Source organism: Telmatherina bonti (genome assembly GCF_933228915.1).
Source record: "Telmatherina bonti genome assembly, chromosome: 11".
NCBI lineage: Eukaryota > Metazoa > Chordata > Actinopteri > Atheriniformes > Telmatherinidae > Telmatherina > Telmatherina bonti.
In genome coordinates, this window is record NC_136629.1 from 17,752,171 (window position 1) to 17,770,670 (window position 18,500).

The 18,500-nt window shown below is 38.1% G+C and overlaps 1 protein-coding gene across 1 annotated transcript in view; it reads left to right on the plus strand.

Annotated features, from left to right (window-relative positions):
• Positions 1-18,500, plus strand: part of blnk (B cell linker) — a gene marked incomplete at its 5' end in the record, with an annotated part of 33,991 nt that overhangs the window by 4,383 nt on the left and 11,108 nt on the right. The window contains one exon of the mRNA XM_079248733.1: positions 11,945-11,991. Coding sequence (XP_079104859.1) covers positions 11,945-11,991 — 47 coding nt within the window. The remainder of the gene's footprint in view (positions 1-11,944; positions 11,992-18,500) is intronic.

Genomic DNA, 18,500 nt, shown 5'->3' on the forward strand with positions numbered 1-18,500 from the left:
GAACATGAAGCACTCACAATCAGAGGCGGCAATTCCTGGTCCAGAAAGTAAAAATCCTGTCCAGCAGCTGTTCTGACCAGTCACCAAACGAGCTGATTTGCCAGGTAAACAAGCCTGTTAGTGAAAACACCTGTTCTAAATGTACATGTTGATCCAAAAACATGGCAGGACTTTTACTTTCTGGAGCAGGAATTGCCACATCTGCTCAAAATGAATCTTGAAAAGTACTGAGCACCGATAGTTACTGGATGGGACAATATAGGTCACAATACATTGCAGGCAGGAGCTCAAAATGTGGCGCAAAATACACAAATGTCAAAGCAGGTTGAAAACAAATGCAGACCATTCATTTTGCATCTTTTTTTGCTGAACATCTATGCAACAAAGAAAGTATTATGTACAATACACAAGAAAATACAAGGAATGAAAATAAAAATATAAAGAAAAAAATTCTTTCAAATATCAAATTTTCAAACGACGCATTGTAGTTGCTGTGATTACAGCCAGTCATCATGTGATCTGCGACGAGGAGAAAATAGCTAGCTTTGTGTCTGAATTGCCAAGAGTATTCGTATGTAGTCAGTGAGAGGTTCGGGATTAGTATGGACATTTGAACACAGTCTCCACCTAGTGGTGCATCGTAGTATTGCCGCCAATCTCCAAAATGTTTCAGCTGTATATTTGTAGAAGTTTTTTTTTTAAAAATCATTGTATTGTTTGTCCAATTGTAATCATTCTTCACTCATTTTATGTTTTAAACTTTTTTTTGGCAAATTTCCTTCTATACACATTGATAAACCTCATCCAAACACATTTCCTGTCATTAAAAAAGGATACTGTACTTTTCTTTCCATTAAAATATTTTCTTTTGCCTTAAAATGACTTAAAAGCATGTCAGCACTTTAAATATTCGCTGATATGCACATTGGTCTTTCACCTCTCGACCACTCGCCTCCAGCCCTCCCCAACCGTCCTCTGAAAATACAAAGAAGCCGGTCTGCTGCTTCAGTGGGCAACAAATTGCTGTGGTCAGCACTGCTCAAGTATCTATTTTGTTAAGCGGGAAGGAAAATGTCATGATTCATTTCTAAACCAGTTGGTCCTGGAACATGGTGTGGGCCCTTTTTTGGGAAACTTTCATTTCAACGCAGATCAGCAAAACAATGTGTCTGTTACCTCAGAACTTTGTGTGTGATGCTAAATCTGATCACCTGACAGATAATGCTTTCACTATAATTTAAGTTTACCTGAAAACATATGAGACCCACAGCATTTAAAAGAAGATACATATAGTTACAACAAACAAGGATAAAAACTTGATTTTCACTGGAAGTAATCCTTAAAATTTATATTTTATAATTTAGCAGGTGGTTATTTTTGGCTTTGTCTTTACTTCTCCTATCATGAATGTGTCTGCTCAATGTGACTGTCCACTTCCTCTTCCATTCTTAGAAAATGGACAGAGCTTTACATTGTTTTGCATACAGAAGCACATGCATTCAGACAAGATTAAATCACAGTCCAGTATGTAAGTGTGTTGTAATAATCATCTACACCATTTTAACTGAAATCTTTTTTTTTTAAAGAAAATGTTTCAGAAACAAAATGTCATCAAAAATCTTTTCTAATTTGACATCCTAAAAACCTAAATATGCTTATTGCTGCTTGTTGTGCTGAGAGTGCAACAGAAGAGAAAGCAGAAATATTTATAGTAAGATATGCTGTTCACCAGGAGCTCAGTCTGTGACTGTGGACAGAAAGGGGTTGTACTGTGGGTTCTGAAAGTAACCCAACAAATGTGTCGCTGCTGAGCAGCGCCTTTACTTTACTTTGCATATTCATGTGTTGCTTTTGCTGTAGATGGAGCAAAAGATCAGAAAAATCCTCAAATAAACCACCACAAGCAAGCAGGCAACGTAGATCCGAATTGCTAATATGTGACAGCATCAGGCTCTGCCACAAATGAGGCCCCAAAGTTGGCCTCCCTCTGTCGGATTAGTGTTTGCCATGAGAGGTGGAAAAAAAAAAAATCTAATTCTGTACACTACAGTAAAGCTGGAAATGACAGACAGTCAGCAGAGTGAAGATAAAGGTAATCTCTGTCTTTTTGATGCCACTTTTGCTCACACAGGTAGACAAGGTAAAAGAGATATGTAGCAGATCAAAAGAACTGTCAGCCTCCATCTGTGAGATCCCGCCTGTGATTGGTGGCTGTGTGAGGAAGTCACTTTCAGCTTCTGTGCATCACATCAACATTTCAAACTAAGGCCAGTCAAAGAGGACAGCTTAGCCACACATCTTAGGCACACACTATATGCTGAACCAAACATCTGCAGTGACATGTTAAAATACAAATGATGTGAAAGAATTTGTTAAGCGTCAATGCCTTACTTTTGAAAGAAAGATCAAAGATTTGCTCATTTTAAGAAATATCAGCCATGCAGACAGTTGAAGCTTCACTAAATCTAAATTGAAAGCCAACGCTGTTTTATTGTAATAGACGAAAGCAGAGACAAACAAAGAATTTGTGTTGTAAAGGTAAACAACACCTCAAATTAGAGTTAGCTTGTATTAGCTTAGCAAGAGAGTTAGTGCAGCTGCTGTGACAGAACCAGGGGTAATCTTGTGGACATATGTTTGGAAAGCTGTTTTCACTTTTGTGAAATGAGACTCATTTCAACCTTAAGAAATCTATCAAAGACTCTGCTGGCGTTTTCCTCTCTAACAGTAAACCACACACAAACACAAACAACACTGGCAACCATCCATGTGCTTGCTGCTGAGCTAAACAGAGATTTCACATTTTCAAAATAACTTCCTCTTATTTTAGATTTTTTTTTACTATAAAATTTGAAAAGGTTTTTTTTTTTTTTTTTCCAGCAACATGGCCTTAGGTCATCTCACCAAAGTGGACATGATGATGCACAAATGGAGAAGTCAAGCTTGAAAGTCATTGCATGGCAACATGATCGTACAGCTGCACCTAAGGCTAATCACACATGATGTAAAATGCTTATTTGCAGGGGACAAAAAGAGAAGAAAACAGTCGTTTCATGAAGAATATTATCACAATAACTATGATAATAATCCCCCATGAGGTTAACTTTTTACATTTTTGATGTAATGTCTAATAAACTAATTGGTGGGTAAACGCCTGGACATAAAAGCATTGGTTCTGCTTACACTACTTCCTGTTGCAGCCCAACAATCAGGGAAAGATTGCAAGATCATTTCCAAATATTTCAGAGTTCATCATTCTACTGTGAAATTATTCATCAGCAGGAAACATTCAAGACAGTTGCCATCAAGTTCACCGCAAGGCGTGCGATGCTCAGAGAAACTGCAAAAAAAAATGTAAGAAGTACATCTCTGCTCTACAGATGTCTGTCAGCACGTTAAATGTTAGAGGACATCAGATTTAGAAAAGGCAGAAGAATTACTAAATTATGAAACTAAACATGGTGACAAAGATTAGGGTTGCAAAACTAAATAAAACAAACCAGTCAACACCAAGTTTAGACTAAACTACGAACACCATCTCACCTGACTGTAAAGCACGACAGTGATGATGGTGTGTGCTTGGTTTTACAACCACATAACCTGAACATCTTTCATCTGAAAATCAAATGTGAAGCCATCTGTATGACAGTTTAAAGTGGAACTATTATGTGCATTTCAGGCTAATTTATTTTTATGTCTGAGACCAGAAGGGCTGAGATTGGTCAAGTTATTGTCACAAATCGCTTTATTTACTTCAGACCCACCCTCTCCGTAGGCTGTCAGATCAGCCTGTGGGCAAAACGAGTGGATTGAGACTCTTCCGCATTAAGCCCCGCCTCCCGCCACTGCACTACATCAGGAGCGCGCACCGCAACTGCTTTCGCCGTCAAAAAAAAAAAAAATAATACACTGTCAACACACAGCATACAGCCCTACATGTTGGAACCTGAATCAGACCCTGAAAACGAAGTGGAAAACAGCAACCCACAGCAACGAATGCAGCAGGATGTCTCTCCTTGGTAAACCCACCAGCCATTGTTGGAAATAACTTTATCCGACGTTTTCCACCCGCCTGATGTATTTGTACATCCCCTTGTTAACCAGTAGAAGGTAACCCCGGGACGTCACAAGGATTTCCAAGTAGAAAAAAACTCTCTAAAACGACGCGTTTTTCATCGCCATGGAAACCGAACAGAGAGAGTGCTGGAACTCAAACTCAAACATGCGTTTAGGTGACAAAAAATGGTGCCGTTCACATGTCTTTTTTTTTCCCATTTTATTGGATTATGAACATACAAACAAAAAAAAAAACAAAAAAAAAAAAAACCAGAATTGCTCAGGCGAGGATAATGACAGAATATCTATACAAAGTATGTGCAAATAAACGTAAAAACAAAAAGAAGAGATGTCAGCATATATACAGCTGAAGAAACAAACAAAAGACATACATAGTTAACGAGAGGGAAATCCTTTCAGCACATGGGATGCTAAGTTTGGACCAATAAATCTCAGATATGGGTCCCAGGTGGAGTAGAAAGTGTCCGTAGAGGTGTGAAGCATACACGTGATGTACTCATTAGGGATACATTCCATTGTTATATTATGCCATGATTTTTTTGTCAGAGCGGAGTCGTTAATCCAGAAATGCAAAATGTTCTTTCTGGCAGTGAAAGTTAACAAATTAAACAGTCGTTTGTGCTTGGGTTGGATACGTGGGTCCAGGAGGCCAAGAAGAAGATATCTGGGATCCAAGGGTATGGTAATATTAAAAATAAAATATAAATCATTGACCAAACTAGACCAGTAATGTTGTATTTTTACACATGACCACATACAATGTAAATAGTCACCAACTTCAGCTTTGCATTTCCAACACAACGGAGAAAACTTTGGATCCATCTTATTTTTGAGAGTAGGTGTTATATGTATCCGATGTAATATCCTAAACTGAGCTGCCATGGTCCGGTTACAAACGGAAATTCTTGCAGCCTTTTCCCATACTTCTTGCCACACCCCAAAATTCCCAAATCATTTTCCCATGCTAATTTCACAGACACAGAGGCAGGGGGAATATTAGAAACTATAGCTTTATGAAATATAGAAATGGAATGTTTACCCTGAGAGCAAATTGTATTTTCTACCGCAGTTAAATCAGTGTTTGTTAATGTTGTATCTTGAATAATAAAATGCCTAAGTTGTAGATATCTGAAAAAATCAGTTTTCTGTAACCCAAATTTTTGTTGTGCCTGTAGAAAAGACATCAGCGTGTGATTTTCAAATAAGTCTCCTAATTTTTGAATACCTTTCCCTGACCAAAGTTTAAAGCCCTGGTCCTTGCAGCCAGGCAAAAAGTCTGGGTTATCAACAATTGGAGTGAGAGGTGAAGTACGGTTATGACATGCCTCCAGTTTACGTACCATTTTCCAAGCCTTAACGGTATTTAAAGAGATAGGATTTCTGCTAATTTCTTTGACAGAACTATTCACAAAAAGGAGGTTCCAAAGAGGGCAACTACACTGGTTGGTTTCAATGTCAAACCACGTCGACGTATTATCATTCTGGAACCACTGAGTTATTACACGCAGGTGCACCGCTAACTGATAATGTCTGAAGTTGGGCATATCAAGACCCCCATCAGATCGAGGTCTTTGAAGTTTAGACATTTTCAATCTAGGTTTTCTTTTACTCCATATAAAAGAACTCAGCCACCCTTCAAGCAGCTTGATCACTTTATTTGTTAATAAAACTGGTATCATCTGGATAGGGTAAAGCAACCTGGGTAAGATACACATTTTGACAAGAGCAACTCTACCTAGCCAAGACATAGGCAGAGGAGTCCACCGATCTAAATCTGACTTTATGGCATCCAGGAGAGGTGGATAGTTAGCTTCATATAAAGTATCAAAACAGGGTGTTATAAATATGCCCAAGTAAACAAATCCAGATGGTGACCAACGAAACAGAAATGGTATAGGCAGCTCAGGAATTGACACCAAGGACCCAAGCGGCATGGCCTCCGATTTTGAAAAATTAATTCTATAGCCAGAGAACTCACTGAATAGAGCAATAGTACGGACCAAATTCAAAACAGAGGATTGAGGATTAGACATATAAATTAGTACATCATCCGCATACAATGAAATCTTATGTTCTCTGTCATTCCCCAAAATTCCTGATATTAATTTATTCTGTCTGATTGCTTAAGCTAATGGCTCAATGGCAAGATTGAAGAGCAGAGGACTTAAAGGGTCACCCTGCCGGTTCCCTCGGAAAAGAGGGAAATTATCAGATCTAAATCCGTTAGTAATGACAGAGGCAGTTGGTGAACTATAGAGAATCTGAATCCACTTGAGAAAGGTGTCCCCAAAGCCAAATCTAGCCAGAACATAAAATAAATATGACCACTCTACACGGTCAAACGCTTTTTCAGCATCAAGAGAAACCACTAAACCTAGGCTCCTGGAGTCATGAAGAAACTGAATAATATTTAGTAGGCGTCTCATATTGTCACTAGAGTGCCGACCCCTTTATAAAACCGGTCTGATCATTGCAAATGACATCGGGGAGTATTTTTTCTAATCTTAAAGCCAGTATTTTAGAAAGTAGTTTTTGGTCTGAATTAAGCAAAGCAATTGGTCTATAGGATGCACATTTTTCGGGGTCTTTTCCCTTTTTTAGAATAAGAGAGATATTTGCTTCACTTAAAGAGGGAGGGAGGACACCTAAGGTAAATGAATGATCCAGCATGGCAAGCATGGGGTCTATAATAGTGTCACAAAACACTTTGTAAAATTCATACCCAAACCCGTCCGACCCTGGGGCCTTCCCAGATGGCATAGACTTCAAGAGGAGAGCTGCTAGGAGAGCCTCCTCCCTGGTGATTGGAGCATTAAGACTCCGTTTCTGGGTTTCTGTAATCTCTGGAAGTGTAATGTCTGAAAAAATAGAATGCATGGGATCTATGGCATTAGGAGGCTGCTCCGACTTATACAAATCTGAATAAAATTTAGCAAACTCAGCATTAATAGATTTCGTATCTAAATACCTGGAACCATCTAAACCCACAATAGAAACTATAGTATGAGCAGCCGATTGCTTCTTCACAAGATTTGAAAGGTATTTACCAGGTTTATCTCCGGATTCGTAAAGTTTTTGTTTAGCAAATTTAAGTGAGTATTCTGCTTTTTGAATTAGAAGCGTATTCAAAGCTGCTCTGGCAACTGAAATTTCTGTAAGTAATTCAGGATTGGGTGTAGATATATGTTTCTGTTCAAGGTCAGCTAAGCTAGATTGAAGATGCTTAATATGTTCTGTTCTATGTCTTTTCTTAGATGCCATATAGGAAATAACCAGCCCCCTGCAATAGGACTTACAAGTTTCCCAAAGAATAGAAGGATTTTTAGCAGAAACAGAATTAATCCACAGAAAAATCTTCAATACAGAATTTAAGTAAGAAATAAAAGCGTCATCTTTAAGAAGAAAGGGGGGAAATCTCCAAAATTTGGACAGGGAAGCATTATTGGTAAAATTGTAAACCATAAATACAGGGGCATGATCAGAGAGTATAATGTTGCCGATAGAGCAAGAGAGAACGTGGGCTATATTAGTGGAAGGAACAAAAAAGTAATCAAGTCTGGAGTAACTTTTATGTGGAGGAGAGAAGAATGTAAACTCCTGGTTTGTTGGGTGTAAGCATCTCCAAACATCAGAAAACCCTGTATCTTGGCATAAAGAGAGCATTTTGGCCTGTTTGGACATACATAAGCCATGGGCTGGACGTTTATCAATATAGGGGTCGAGAATACAATTAAAATCAAATTTGCAAACTGTGAAAACACTTTAAACAAAAAATCGGGCGAATATCTGGGTGGACAGTATATATTTAAGAGTGAAACAGTCTGATCAAAGAGTGTACCTGAGACCCTGACAAAGCATCCTGAAGGATCCACAATAGATTCTGTAGCAGTGAAAGGGACTTTTTTGTTAATCAAGATTGCCACCCCTCTGGCATATGAAAAATAAGAAGTTGCAAAAACTTGACCGGCCCAGCTCTTATGGAGTTTAGTCAAATCTTTGTTTTCATAATGGGTTTCCTGAAGAAATGCAATAGAAATCTCCTCTCTCTTTAGAAAAAAATAAATTGCAGCCCTCTTAGCAGGTTTTTGTAAGCCTCTCACATTCCAAGAACAAAATTTAATATTTACGTTGGACCTTATAATGACAGAAAAAGAAAAGAAAATTGTACAAATGTAGATGCTGACGTTGTGTAAAAGAGATAGAAATTTACATGCAGAGAATAATCAGCTGTAAGGCCTTGACAAATACTCTCGACCTGAGCAACGAAAAAAGAAAAAGAACTAGAACAGTTAAACAGAACAGAAATACAAAGCCAAAATAAAATAATGGGGTCTTTCCCTAAGAACAAAGGGACAACTCCCTCATATTCTACTATTCTCAACCAGAGCATAGACACACCGTCAAATAAGCAGCAACTGCGCCACTTGGCGTTACAAGGAAAATAAATTATTGACAGTCGTGATCAGCAACCAATACCTCAGACAATACAGATCACGTATTAGTACTTGCGTCAGTCAGAAGTCAGTGAGTGTATAAAGGCGAGGACCTCATCAGGAGATGTGTATGTCTTCTTGGCACCATTGTAAGAAACCTGCAGAGTGGCTGGATAAAATAACCCGTAGGATATTCCCTGGTCCCGTAGCTGGCGTTTAACTGGATCAAAGGCCTTACGCTTCTTCACGACGGAGGCAGAGAAGTCATTATAGAAAAAAAGTCGGGACCCGTTGTAAGCGAGAGCGTCACCTTGGCTGGCCCTGCGCGCCGCCTCCATCACCCGCTGCTTGTCTTGAAATGAATGGAAGCGTAGCAGCAACGGCCGAGGTTTGTTACCAGCGGTGGACAGCTGTGACCCAGGTACCACGCGGTGTGCGCGCTCCAGCCGAATACGCCCCGTGTCAGTGGGTATCTTAAGAAACTGAGGTAACCACGATTCCAAAAAATGAACCGCCTGATTCGTTTCCAAACCCTCAGCCAAGTCGGACATTGAGAAGTCTGCTGTAGTTTCTGCCATGTCAGCCTTTTCAGATAATAAACGGACTTCCTTCTCCAGTTGTCCGATTCTGGATTCATAGGCCGCAATCATGTCTTCAGAAGCTAGTATCCTAGCTTCAGCCTCATCAAGCCGCGTATTTGCGGCTTTAATATCTTCAGTGTGCTGGCGTACCGCTGTAGATAATGGGCCCAGCTTATCATCGATCACTTTTATTATGTTAGCCGTCATAGCCTCAAAGGCCTTAGCCATGGCTGGGTCCAGGTCAACGGTAGCTTTGTTAACATCAGGGCTAGACTGCCCTGCGCCATCTTGGTGCGAGTCGTTGTTCCCCGAGGACGCATCATTTTTGTCTTTTGGTTTCCTTGGTTTTCCCATGCTATCAAAAGATTGAGGCCAGAATGATTCTAGGGACATAGCCCGTAGTATCTGCTAAAAATTTGTGTGGTTGCCGAGCAGACTGTCAGGATATTAAGAAAAATGTAACCAAGTGGTACGGAGCCTCCGCTAAAACGCTGTTCTCAGCTCGCTGCCATCACGTGACCCCCCGCCGTTCACATGTCTGATGAGGATTCAACACTAACACTGTAGAAAGCTCAGAAAACTCGAAATACCCTGTGCAACAAGACAACAAAACTTTTAGATCTACATCAGAATGCCTGAGAAAGCACAGACCCAAGGTGTTGCAACGGTCCAGGTTAAGTCCAGAAGTCAGCCTTGATTGATGAGATCTCATTGCCTGCAAACATCAGTGAAGTGAGAAACCAATAACATCACACAGAAAAGAAGTTACTGCTACAAACTTTGGATTCATGAGGTGTACTGCTCTGACTCAGCTCTGCATGGTTTTACATGAAAAATAATATCATCAAGTATTCAGGAAAGCTTCCAGGACTGAAATGCCACTCAGAGAGGCACTGAGTGCAGAGAGTTGCCAGTTGTGTGAGACGTCTAGGGAGCTCATCTTAAACCTTTCAGTTTGCAGTGCTGTGTCTTTTGTTCTTTGAATTGTGTGGGTTTTTTTTTTTTTTAAGGGTGTTGACCATTCACCATGTAATGATTATCCAGCGAGACACAACAGAGAAAAGGGAAGTAGTGGGGTTTCCATAACCTGAATCAGAAAGCAGTAGCTTAAGACGAAGGGATCAGAGAAGCATACAAGCTTTGTTGTCTGCAGTGTTTCTACAAAAACAAAGTGTCTCATTCTTGGATTAAAACCATATGTTTTTTGCAAGTTTTATTTTAAACTTCTGCAAAATGAGTGAAAATCCTGCCCTCATACTGATTAAACTGGTTGCTAAATCAGTTTGTCACATGAGCGGCAGAATTACAAAATCTGAAAGTGGCATCAACATAAGAAATGTTAAAAGCCTGCACATGAAGCTCCAAACTAAACACCAATTCCAGATTTTACTTTAAAATGTATCCCTACGTCATCTTAGGAAAGAATACAAGCCATAAAAGACCATGGAGATCGTATTTCCTGCTGACATATTGGACTCTATGTGAACGCCAAAGAGTTAAGAAGTGATTGAATGTGGTTTTCTTTTGAGAGAGGACTCTAGGTCTGTCGTACAAAGGAGAGGCTGCAGCTTGTAGAGCTGTTGTGTCTCATCTGAACAAGCACAGACACTCCTATAAATAATTCAAAGAGGGGGGGTGTAGTACCTGAGTATCCACTGGGGTGGACTATTTGATATTTTATTCCATGTCAAAAGGCTAAGTCTGATTTTATACAGATGCGTTTTTTTTCCTCCTGTAAGTCGCTGTGATGATTAAGTGCGTATCTGTGAGGGCAAGGTTCAGCTCTTTGTAAGAGGTAAAGCCTTTCATATTAAGTGATCTAACTCTCTGAATTACAAATGATTAAATCACAAGCTCAGATTTAAAGGGCTTCTTCAATGCAATGGGCTTATTCCTAGAGGTAATATACTGTTACTTTTGTTGTAGAAGTTTTCCCACATCCACACACAGGTACACACAGGTTCAGCAAAAATATCCCATATAAATTATTATAGACAGCTTTGTAACATACTGTAAAATCAGCTGTGTTCAAATTAATAATAAATTATGACACATATATAAACAGAATATATATATATATATATATATATATAGAGAGAGAGAGAGAGAGAGAGAGATTGAGAGAGCGAGAGAGAGAGAGAGAACACATGTGACGTCTAACCTTAAAATATTGTTGTCATGGGTCTGCATTACATTACAGCAAATTAAAAACAGAAGAGGGAAAAGAGAGCAAGTAACGACCTGCAGCAATGAATTATGAATGAAGGGGGGGATACATAATTTAGCTGGATTTGTTGCATATTTTATGGTAATCATCTTCTTTTCATTTAGGAATCACTGTGGCCTCACTGCATCAGATACGCTAAAATATGACAGAAAAATGTTATATAATGGGCAGGTAAACGCTGTTTGAATTTTTGATGATGTTGGTGGTGTTTGGTGTGAAGGAAGATGCCATTCACCTGAGGGGTCAGCGTTTCATGTTCACACAAGTAAAAGCATACGAAACATTTCTTTTATTCATGGTTTTTAGGGATTCAGCCTTTTAGGAAGTTTTTTTTTTGTTGCTTTCTTTGTGGTTTTCTTTAAGTTGAAGGGTTGCATTAAGCAGGTAACCAACACAATGTAATGATATATTGCAAGGTTTTAACTCTCTGACCCTGCAGTTTTCATTTTAATCTGGGTTGAGCTTATAACACACAGGTTTGAATAAGGTGTGCTTCTGACGAGTTCAGCAGTGAAATGCTGCCATCTAATGTTAGTTAAGAATCTGTGCATTTCAGTCCCATATGTTCATTTTTTGTGCTTTGTTCTTATACCTTTGTTCGATTGCTTTTAAATTTGTTTTTTCAGAACCTCTCTGACAGCGACATCAGGAAGTTCAGTCTTATCCATCAGCCGTAAGTAACACTGTCCCTCTCCCTTCTTCTATCCTCCTTCAGTTCTTTGCTTCAATTCAGTTTCCTTTATTACTCCCTGTTTAAATAGTGTTTATATTTGAGTTCAGCATAAAAATGTGACAATTAAAATATAGAATAATTATGTAATTTTAGTTGAATTCAAACACTACACTACACTTTAGTTTGAGATTTGTGGACATCCATTCTTGCACCATTTAAAAAAAAACAAAAAAAAAAACTAAGGATTCAGTAAATGCAACATGCTTAGATTCTACAGCATCAAAACAAGCCCCAAAAACCATGTATGACAGAGAGTATGTTGTATTTTGTATGGTATGTATGGTGTCTTCATTTGTCTCCTCTGTTTCACACGGTGCTGTGCATTACTACTAACAAATCTCTTTTTCAAAACCAGTTACAAAGATTTGAGGTTTGCTTTGTGCTGCTTTGCAAGCTGTGTTGCAAACAAGTTTTCTCCTGACAATTCTCCCACACAAGCCATATTTGTTTAGCCTTTTTCTGATTGTACTGCCATAAACTTTCATATTCAACATACAACTGAAGCATGTGCAATAATTTGTGGAATTTTGCTTGTAATCACTTAAAGTGGTGCATTAAAAGGAAGAAATTTCTACCTCTTACCTTCTTAATTGCAACAGTGAAGATGTGTGCAGTGTTTCTGAGTTGTAGCTTAAATTTTCTTAAACAGATAATGTGTTTATCTTAAATTGTATTTACTTAATTTTAAGGCTTGATAAGCAGGGTACTTTCTGTTCCACATAATTTAATATGGCGTAATGGATTCCAATGCTTTTGTAGCCGATAAAACTTAGAACCTCTACATTTACTTGAAAAAAAAACATGACAAAAGGAAGAAGACAAAAGGAAACAGTGCATATTGTGTGTTTTTGTGGGTGTTGGCAGCTGTGTATACTCTCATACAGCTGGCTAATCGTCTAAACATGCAGCTTGATTTCTGTTTGTTTGTGCTAGATGTGTGTTATGAGGTTTTTATGCCTGCCTGATTGCACCTGCACACCCGACTGAATTTGTCTGTTCATGTTTGTGAGATGTGTTCCTGCTTATGCATTATGCCTCTGTGTGTGCATGTTTGTGCAGAAGAATTACGTTGCAATTGGTCAGACTGGGTCCTGGTCAAATTTGCTTCCTAAATAGCAAAGCTTTGTGCAACAATAACCTATTTATTTCATTTAAACACCCTGCATTGATGACCTGTCCAGTGTGTCTGAATAAGCAAATGGAAAATTGATGGACGCATGAAAATTTAAAAAACACATTTTCATTGATAATTCAACATTTTTGATGAAAACTGAATGAAAAATAAGACTTTTAGGGATGAACTTTATAATTCAGCTCCAACTTCAAGACTGACTTTAAAATGGAACTACTTATATGGTAAAGTGAGGGAGCACAGATTATCAAGTTTTTAAATTTGATTTATGATTAAAAAGTATTAAGTCATATAAAACCTTGTAAACATTCATAAACTGGGAGTTTCAGTGTGACTGAAAATCGGGTAATGTCTGAGTCTACAGAGCTGCCATGTGGAGTTCATCAGGGTTGTGTTCTGGGGCTTATTTTATTTTTGTTGTATATGTTTTTCTTAGGTCAGATAACGAAACAGTTTCGTAAAGCTTCTTATCAGACGGCTTCTTACTTTTGACCTGTACAGCTGAAACAGGTATTGACCTGTTTCAGCTGTATACACCCAGCCATAGTCTGAGGTTGTCCAATCAGATTCTTTTAATGTTCCATCGTTCTCGCTTCAGGACTTGAGGCGACTGATCTTTCCAAGCAGTAGCACACAGATTACAACCTGCCACTATCTCAATGTGGTTAGACAACATAGTTTTTTTTTTTTTTATTTTAAAGAAACAGCTGAAAAATGTTTTATTCCAACAAATATTTAGTTAGATTTATACTTCTCTTTTATGTCTTTTATTTTGTGTATTTTATGTTGAAACATGCTTCACAAATAAACATTGCTTATTAACTTACTTAGTTAAAATAATTTAATGCATGTTTTAAAGAAGAACCATACATTAATTAGAAAACAACTTGGAGAGTGAAGACCTCCACCAAGCAGCAAATTTACACCCATATTGTCATTTCCACCCTATTATATAGTGTTAGAGTACTATTACACTAATGAGTCCGCAGTGTCTTGGCTACATTGTGGTGTTTGTTGCATGTTTATATCTTAATTTGTTCTTCTGCAGCAATGAAAATTACAAACATGCCCTATTATTTCCCCCTTCTGGTTCACAGTATCCAGAATTTTGCCAGGATCCAGATCTATGTTTGATATCTTGTAAAATATGTTGGGAACATCTGTATTTTTTTAGCCAAGCACCACGTGGAGTTCTATGCATATGTACTGAAAATGGCTCTATCTTGCAATTGTAAAGATTTTAAAAATTCCTGGATCCAGATGGTGATCCGGATCACTCCCAAAATTTACTGGACTCTAAGTTAGAACAAGACTCATTTCTCAGAGAAAAATCTGTTGGGTAGTCTTTACGTAAAATTGCTAAGAGACAGATACAAGTCTAACATAAGGAGGTAATTAATATGACAAATGTTATTTCTGCCAACACAATTCATGTTTTATTAATCATGTTCATCTACTCTTCATAAATATTTGTGTGGTTAGCTAGTTGGGTAAGACTGAAGCAGTGATTACAGCAAATGTACATTTGTTTGTATTACAAATACAAATCTAACACTGATCATTAGCAGATTGCCACATCCCCAGCGCTCAACACAAACACTGAAGCTCCACAAGGCTCTGTGTTGAGTCCTTCTCTATACATGTTCTACACCAAAAGCTGTATCAGTCTATCTCCCAGAGTCATCTCCATTAAATGCTCAGATAACAGAGCCATCCATCCCTTCCTAATGCTCTGTTCCTGAATATCACAACATCATCAGACATTTCACCCAGAGGTGTGACAGCAACCACCCTCAGCTCGGTGTGACAGCACCCACGTATCATCAACAAGCAAACAGTAGAAACCATTAACAGTTTTTAAGTAACTTGAATAAACTCAACTTTTATCAGCACTTTCAAAACTTTCCAAAACAGCTTACGGATGAACCATTTGTTAACTTAGAGGAATCTCTGTCGCACCACATCCTCTGCCACTGTACCAAAGCTTCATCCAATCCATCATTTTTTTCCTGCTCCACCTGTTTTATAACAATGTCTGTTAAAAATGGGACTAAGCTGACACACATACCCAGTACTGCTGCAAAACTCATTGGTCTGTGTATATCTGACCTCACTGAACTCATTAATAAGACTACTACATGCATTGCAAACTCAATAGCACAGGACTGCACACATCCACTACATGACTACCTCACCCCATAGCTCAGGGCATAGATATTGGATGTTGTGGCACAGAAAGGACAGTTTTGGAAAAAGTCTGATGCCCACAGTAATAACTGGCCTTAACAACAGGCCACACTGAGGATACCATGGATTGTGTTGCATTCGGTGCAGTATTGCCTACTTGGTGATGGGAGTCCAAAGAATTGGGTGCAAGAAAGTCTAAAGCTTAAAGTATAATCAGATGTTTGCAGCTTTGCAACTCAAACCCTTAAAGTTTTAATTACATTTCTCTTTAGTATCAAAGCTGTGTTTAGATATTTTCTCCATCATAGAATATCATCTTAAATCTCACCAATCCAATATTTCCAAACTGTTATTGATCTCTCAAAGTTGACAAAATGAACTTTTATCTTCTCATTTCCCTGTTTGCATACATCCAAACTCAGACTCAGTGTGTGGTTGGCCATCTTAATGTGGTGCATTTTTCTGTAGAAGCCCTTAAACCAAACAGAATCCAGATGAAAGATTAACTATGTAAATAACTTACACAGAAATATAGAACAGAGAAGCAGGAAACCACCTCTGACTAGATATTTGGTCAGTCATGTACAAACGTGAGCCCATTATAAATAAGTTGATGATGATGATAATCTTAATTTGGAATTTGCTGCGACTGCCGCGAAGCTTTTAATAGTTTGTTAATCCTAAAATTAGATTGTAGCAGTATATTGTTCCATATTTTTGTAGTATATATAAATAACAAGAGTAAACTATCATTATAACTAAAACAGTCATTGTGTAAAGCAGGGATCATCAATCCTGAGACTCAGACTCAGAGAAACTTTGCATGTCTGCTAAATACACACTGATTTGAATCAGGTGTGTTGCAGCAGGGAAACTTGGGAAAACTTGCAGGACCCCGGCCCTCAAGGACCAGGATTGAGGATTGCTGGTGTAAAGGCTGCTGCTGTGGTACCTGCTACTGATGATGCCACTGCTCTGTCCCATATCACAAACCACTTCAGTGCTGCATTTTCAGTCTCAATCTGTTCCTGCTCCTCAAAAATCTACAACACCAGTCATCCCATTGATCTCATTTATGTGCATATTTGTCATGTACTCTTAGAAAAAATTACTCCTTTTTAAATTTTTGGTTGCACTTTACATTACAGATCGGTAATTGTATGGTACTGTGTCACTCTTAGTGGTACTTGCAGTCTAAAATATCTTTGTATTGAGCAGCAGTCCTTCATCATTCAGCGTGCGAGTAAATTTGAACTTCAAACAGTTTTGCAACCCTCAGCGTCTTCTCTGAGCTTCTTTACTTTACAGCCCTGATTCCTGGTTATTATGTTGAAACTACTGATGTCGTTTCCTGGTTATTGTTTTTAAATGTGGACATCTGCTGTCATGTTATATTACTATGTAATAACACGGAAACGAGTCATGCTATGCTTTACAGCCCTGATTCCTGGTTATTACATAGAAACTACTGATGTTGTTTTCTGGTTGTAATGTAATGTCACTATGAAATAAAATGGAAATGTTGAATGCATATTTGTACAGCCTTGGTTTGTGGTTATTACATAGAAAACCACCTTCTATAATTAGGTAATAATATTATCTCAACATAATTATAACTTTTTAAAGCATATATAGATATTTGATGACATTTCCGGGCAGCTACTCAGTAATTACCACAATATTAATACAATACCACATAGTTTCACATTCTTGTGAAATATGTTACCCTCCTATTGCTTTGGGTAACTGGCACCTTATTAACATCAGCTCAAGTCTCTTGTCGCCATGATGTTTCCAGTGTTACTACTAGGATATTACCTGGATATTTGCACTAGTAATTATGGTGTTTCACCTGTAATTACTGAGTAATTTCTTCTTTTTTTCCCATGGAATACCACATTATTACATATAGTTTATCCTGTGTTGTTACTGGGATATTACCTGATTAATTCTACTAGTAATTGCTGCGTATTATCTGTAAATACCAAGTAATGTCTTCTTTGTTTCTATGAAATTACCGCACAGTTACCATATAATTGCCGGTCTGTAAAGTGCTACCAATTTTTTTTGTGCCTCTCTTTTCTGATTAGGTAAAACCCATTTTCAAGTCCATTTCACATCAGCAATCACTTTTCTACTATTTGGGTGTGATTGACTGTGTTTATATTGAACCATGACATGCTGTTTGAATGCAAAGTAACATGAAATATTCACAGGTTTTTCATGGTCTGCTGCCATTTGGCATCCCGCTACACTCAGCAAACGACTGAGTTTAAACTGTATTTATACAGCAGTACAGGAATTTGCGGCTGCTTCACATTACATTGACATGAATATTCGTTTTCACACTTTGAGGATGAACTGACATTAAGATAATAAAACACTAAAAATGAACCATTGCATAAAACCACTTAAGGGCTCTTTTGTCACGGTGAATCATATGCAGATTCTTCCCTAAAATAAAGAATGTCACGTGATTGTGCTAACAGGAAAGGCTTTGCACTCATTATTTCTGCTTTTACATCTACCTATATATAAACTTAAATTGATGACAGAGGGACTCTTCATAATATAAGCCCTTCATAATATGTCATGACCAGTGTCGTATCTTTCCTGTGAATCTATCTGCAGATCTTGCTATTTTTTTTCTTCCTGTTAAGTGTCATAGGTATTATTCTAGACATTTATTCAGGCTGAATTTGTCACTTCCATTTATCCACTGCACATGTTGACACATGAAGCTGTTGAAACAACAGCACCTATTCTCTAAAAAGGGCAGAGTTAAAGAAAATCTTGACTCATGTGATGCAAAAAAATGTGATCGAAAACGAGAAGTGTTTTTTTTTTTTTTTCTGAGGACATCTGGAAAATGTCCCCTCCCTTCTTTGTGAAAGACGAGCACAGCGTTCATTTACGATTCTGCCAAGAACGTGGCAACACAGGACTATTGCATGAGAGGACTAAGGCCTGAAAATGCAAACTCTTGGAATAAACATGAATATTGATAAGTTAAGTAAACTTGCAGCTCCAGCCACAGCAAAGATCCGGTAAGAAATTGTGCTTTTCAGTCAGCTTTTAATTAGATTATTCTGTGGATCCTGGCATTTATTTTTATCTTTACTATAAAGAG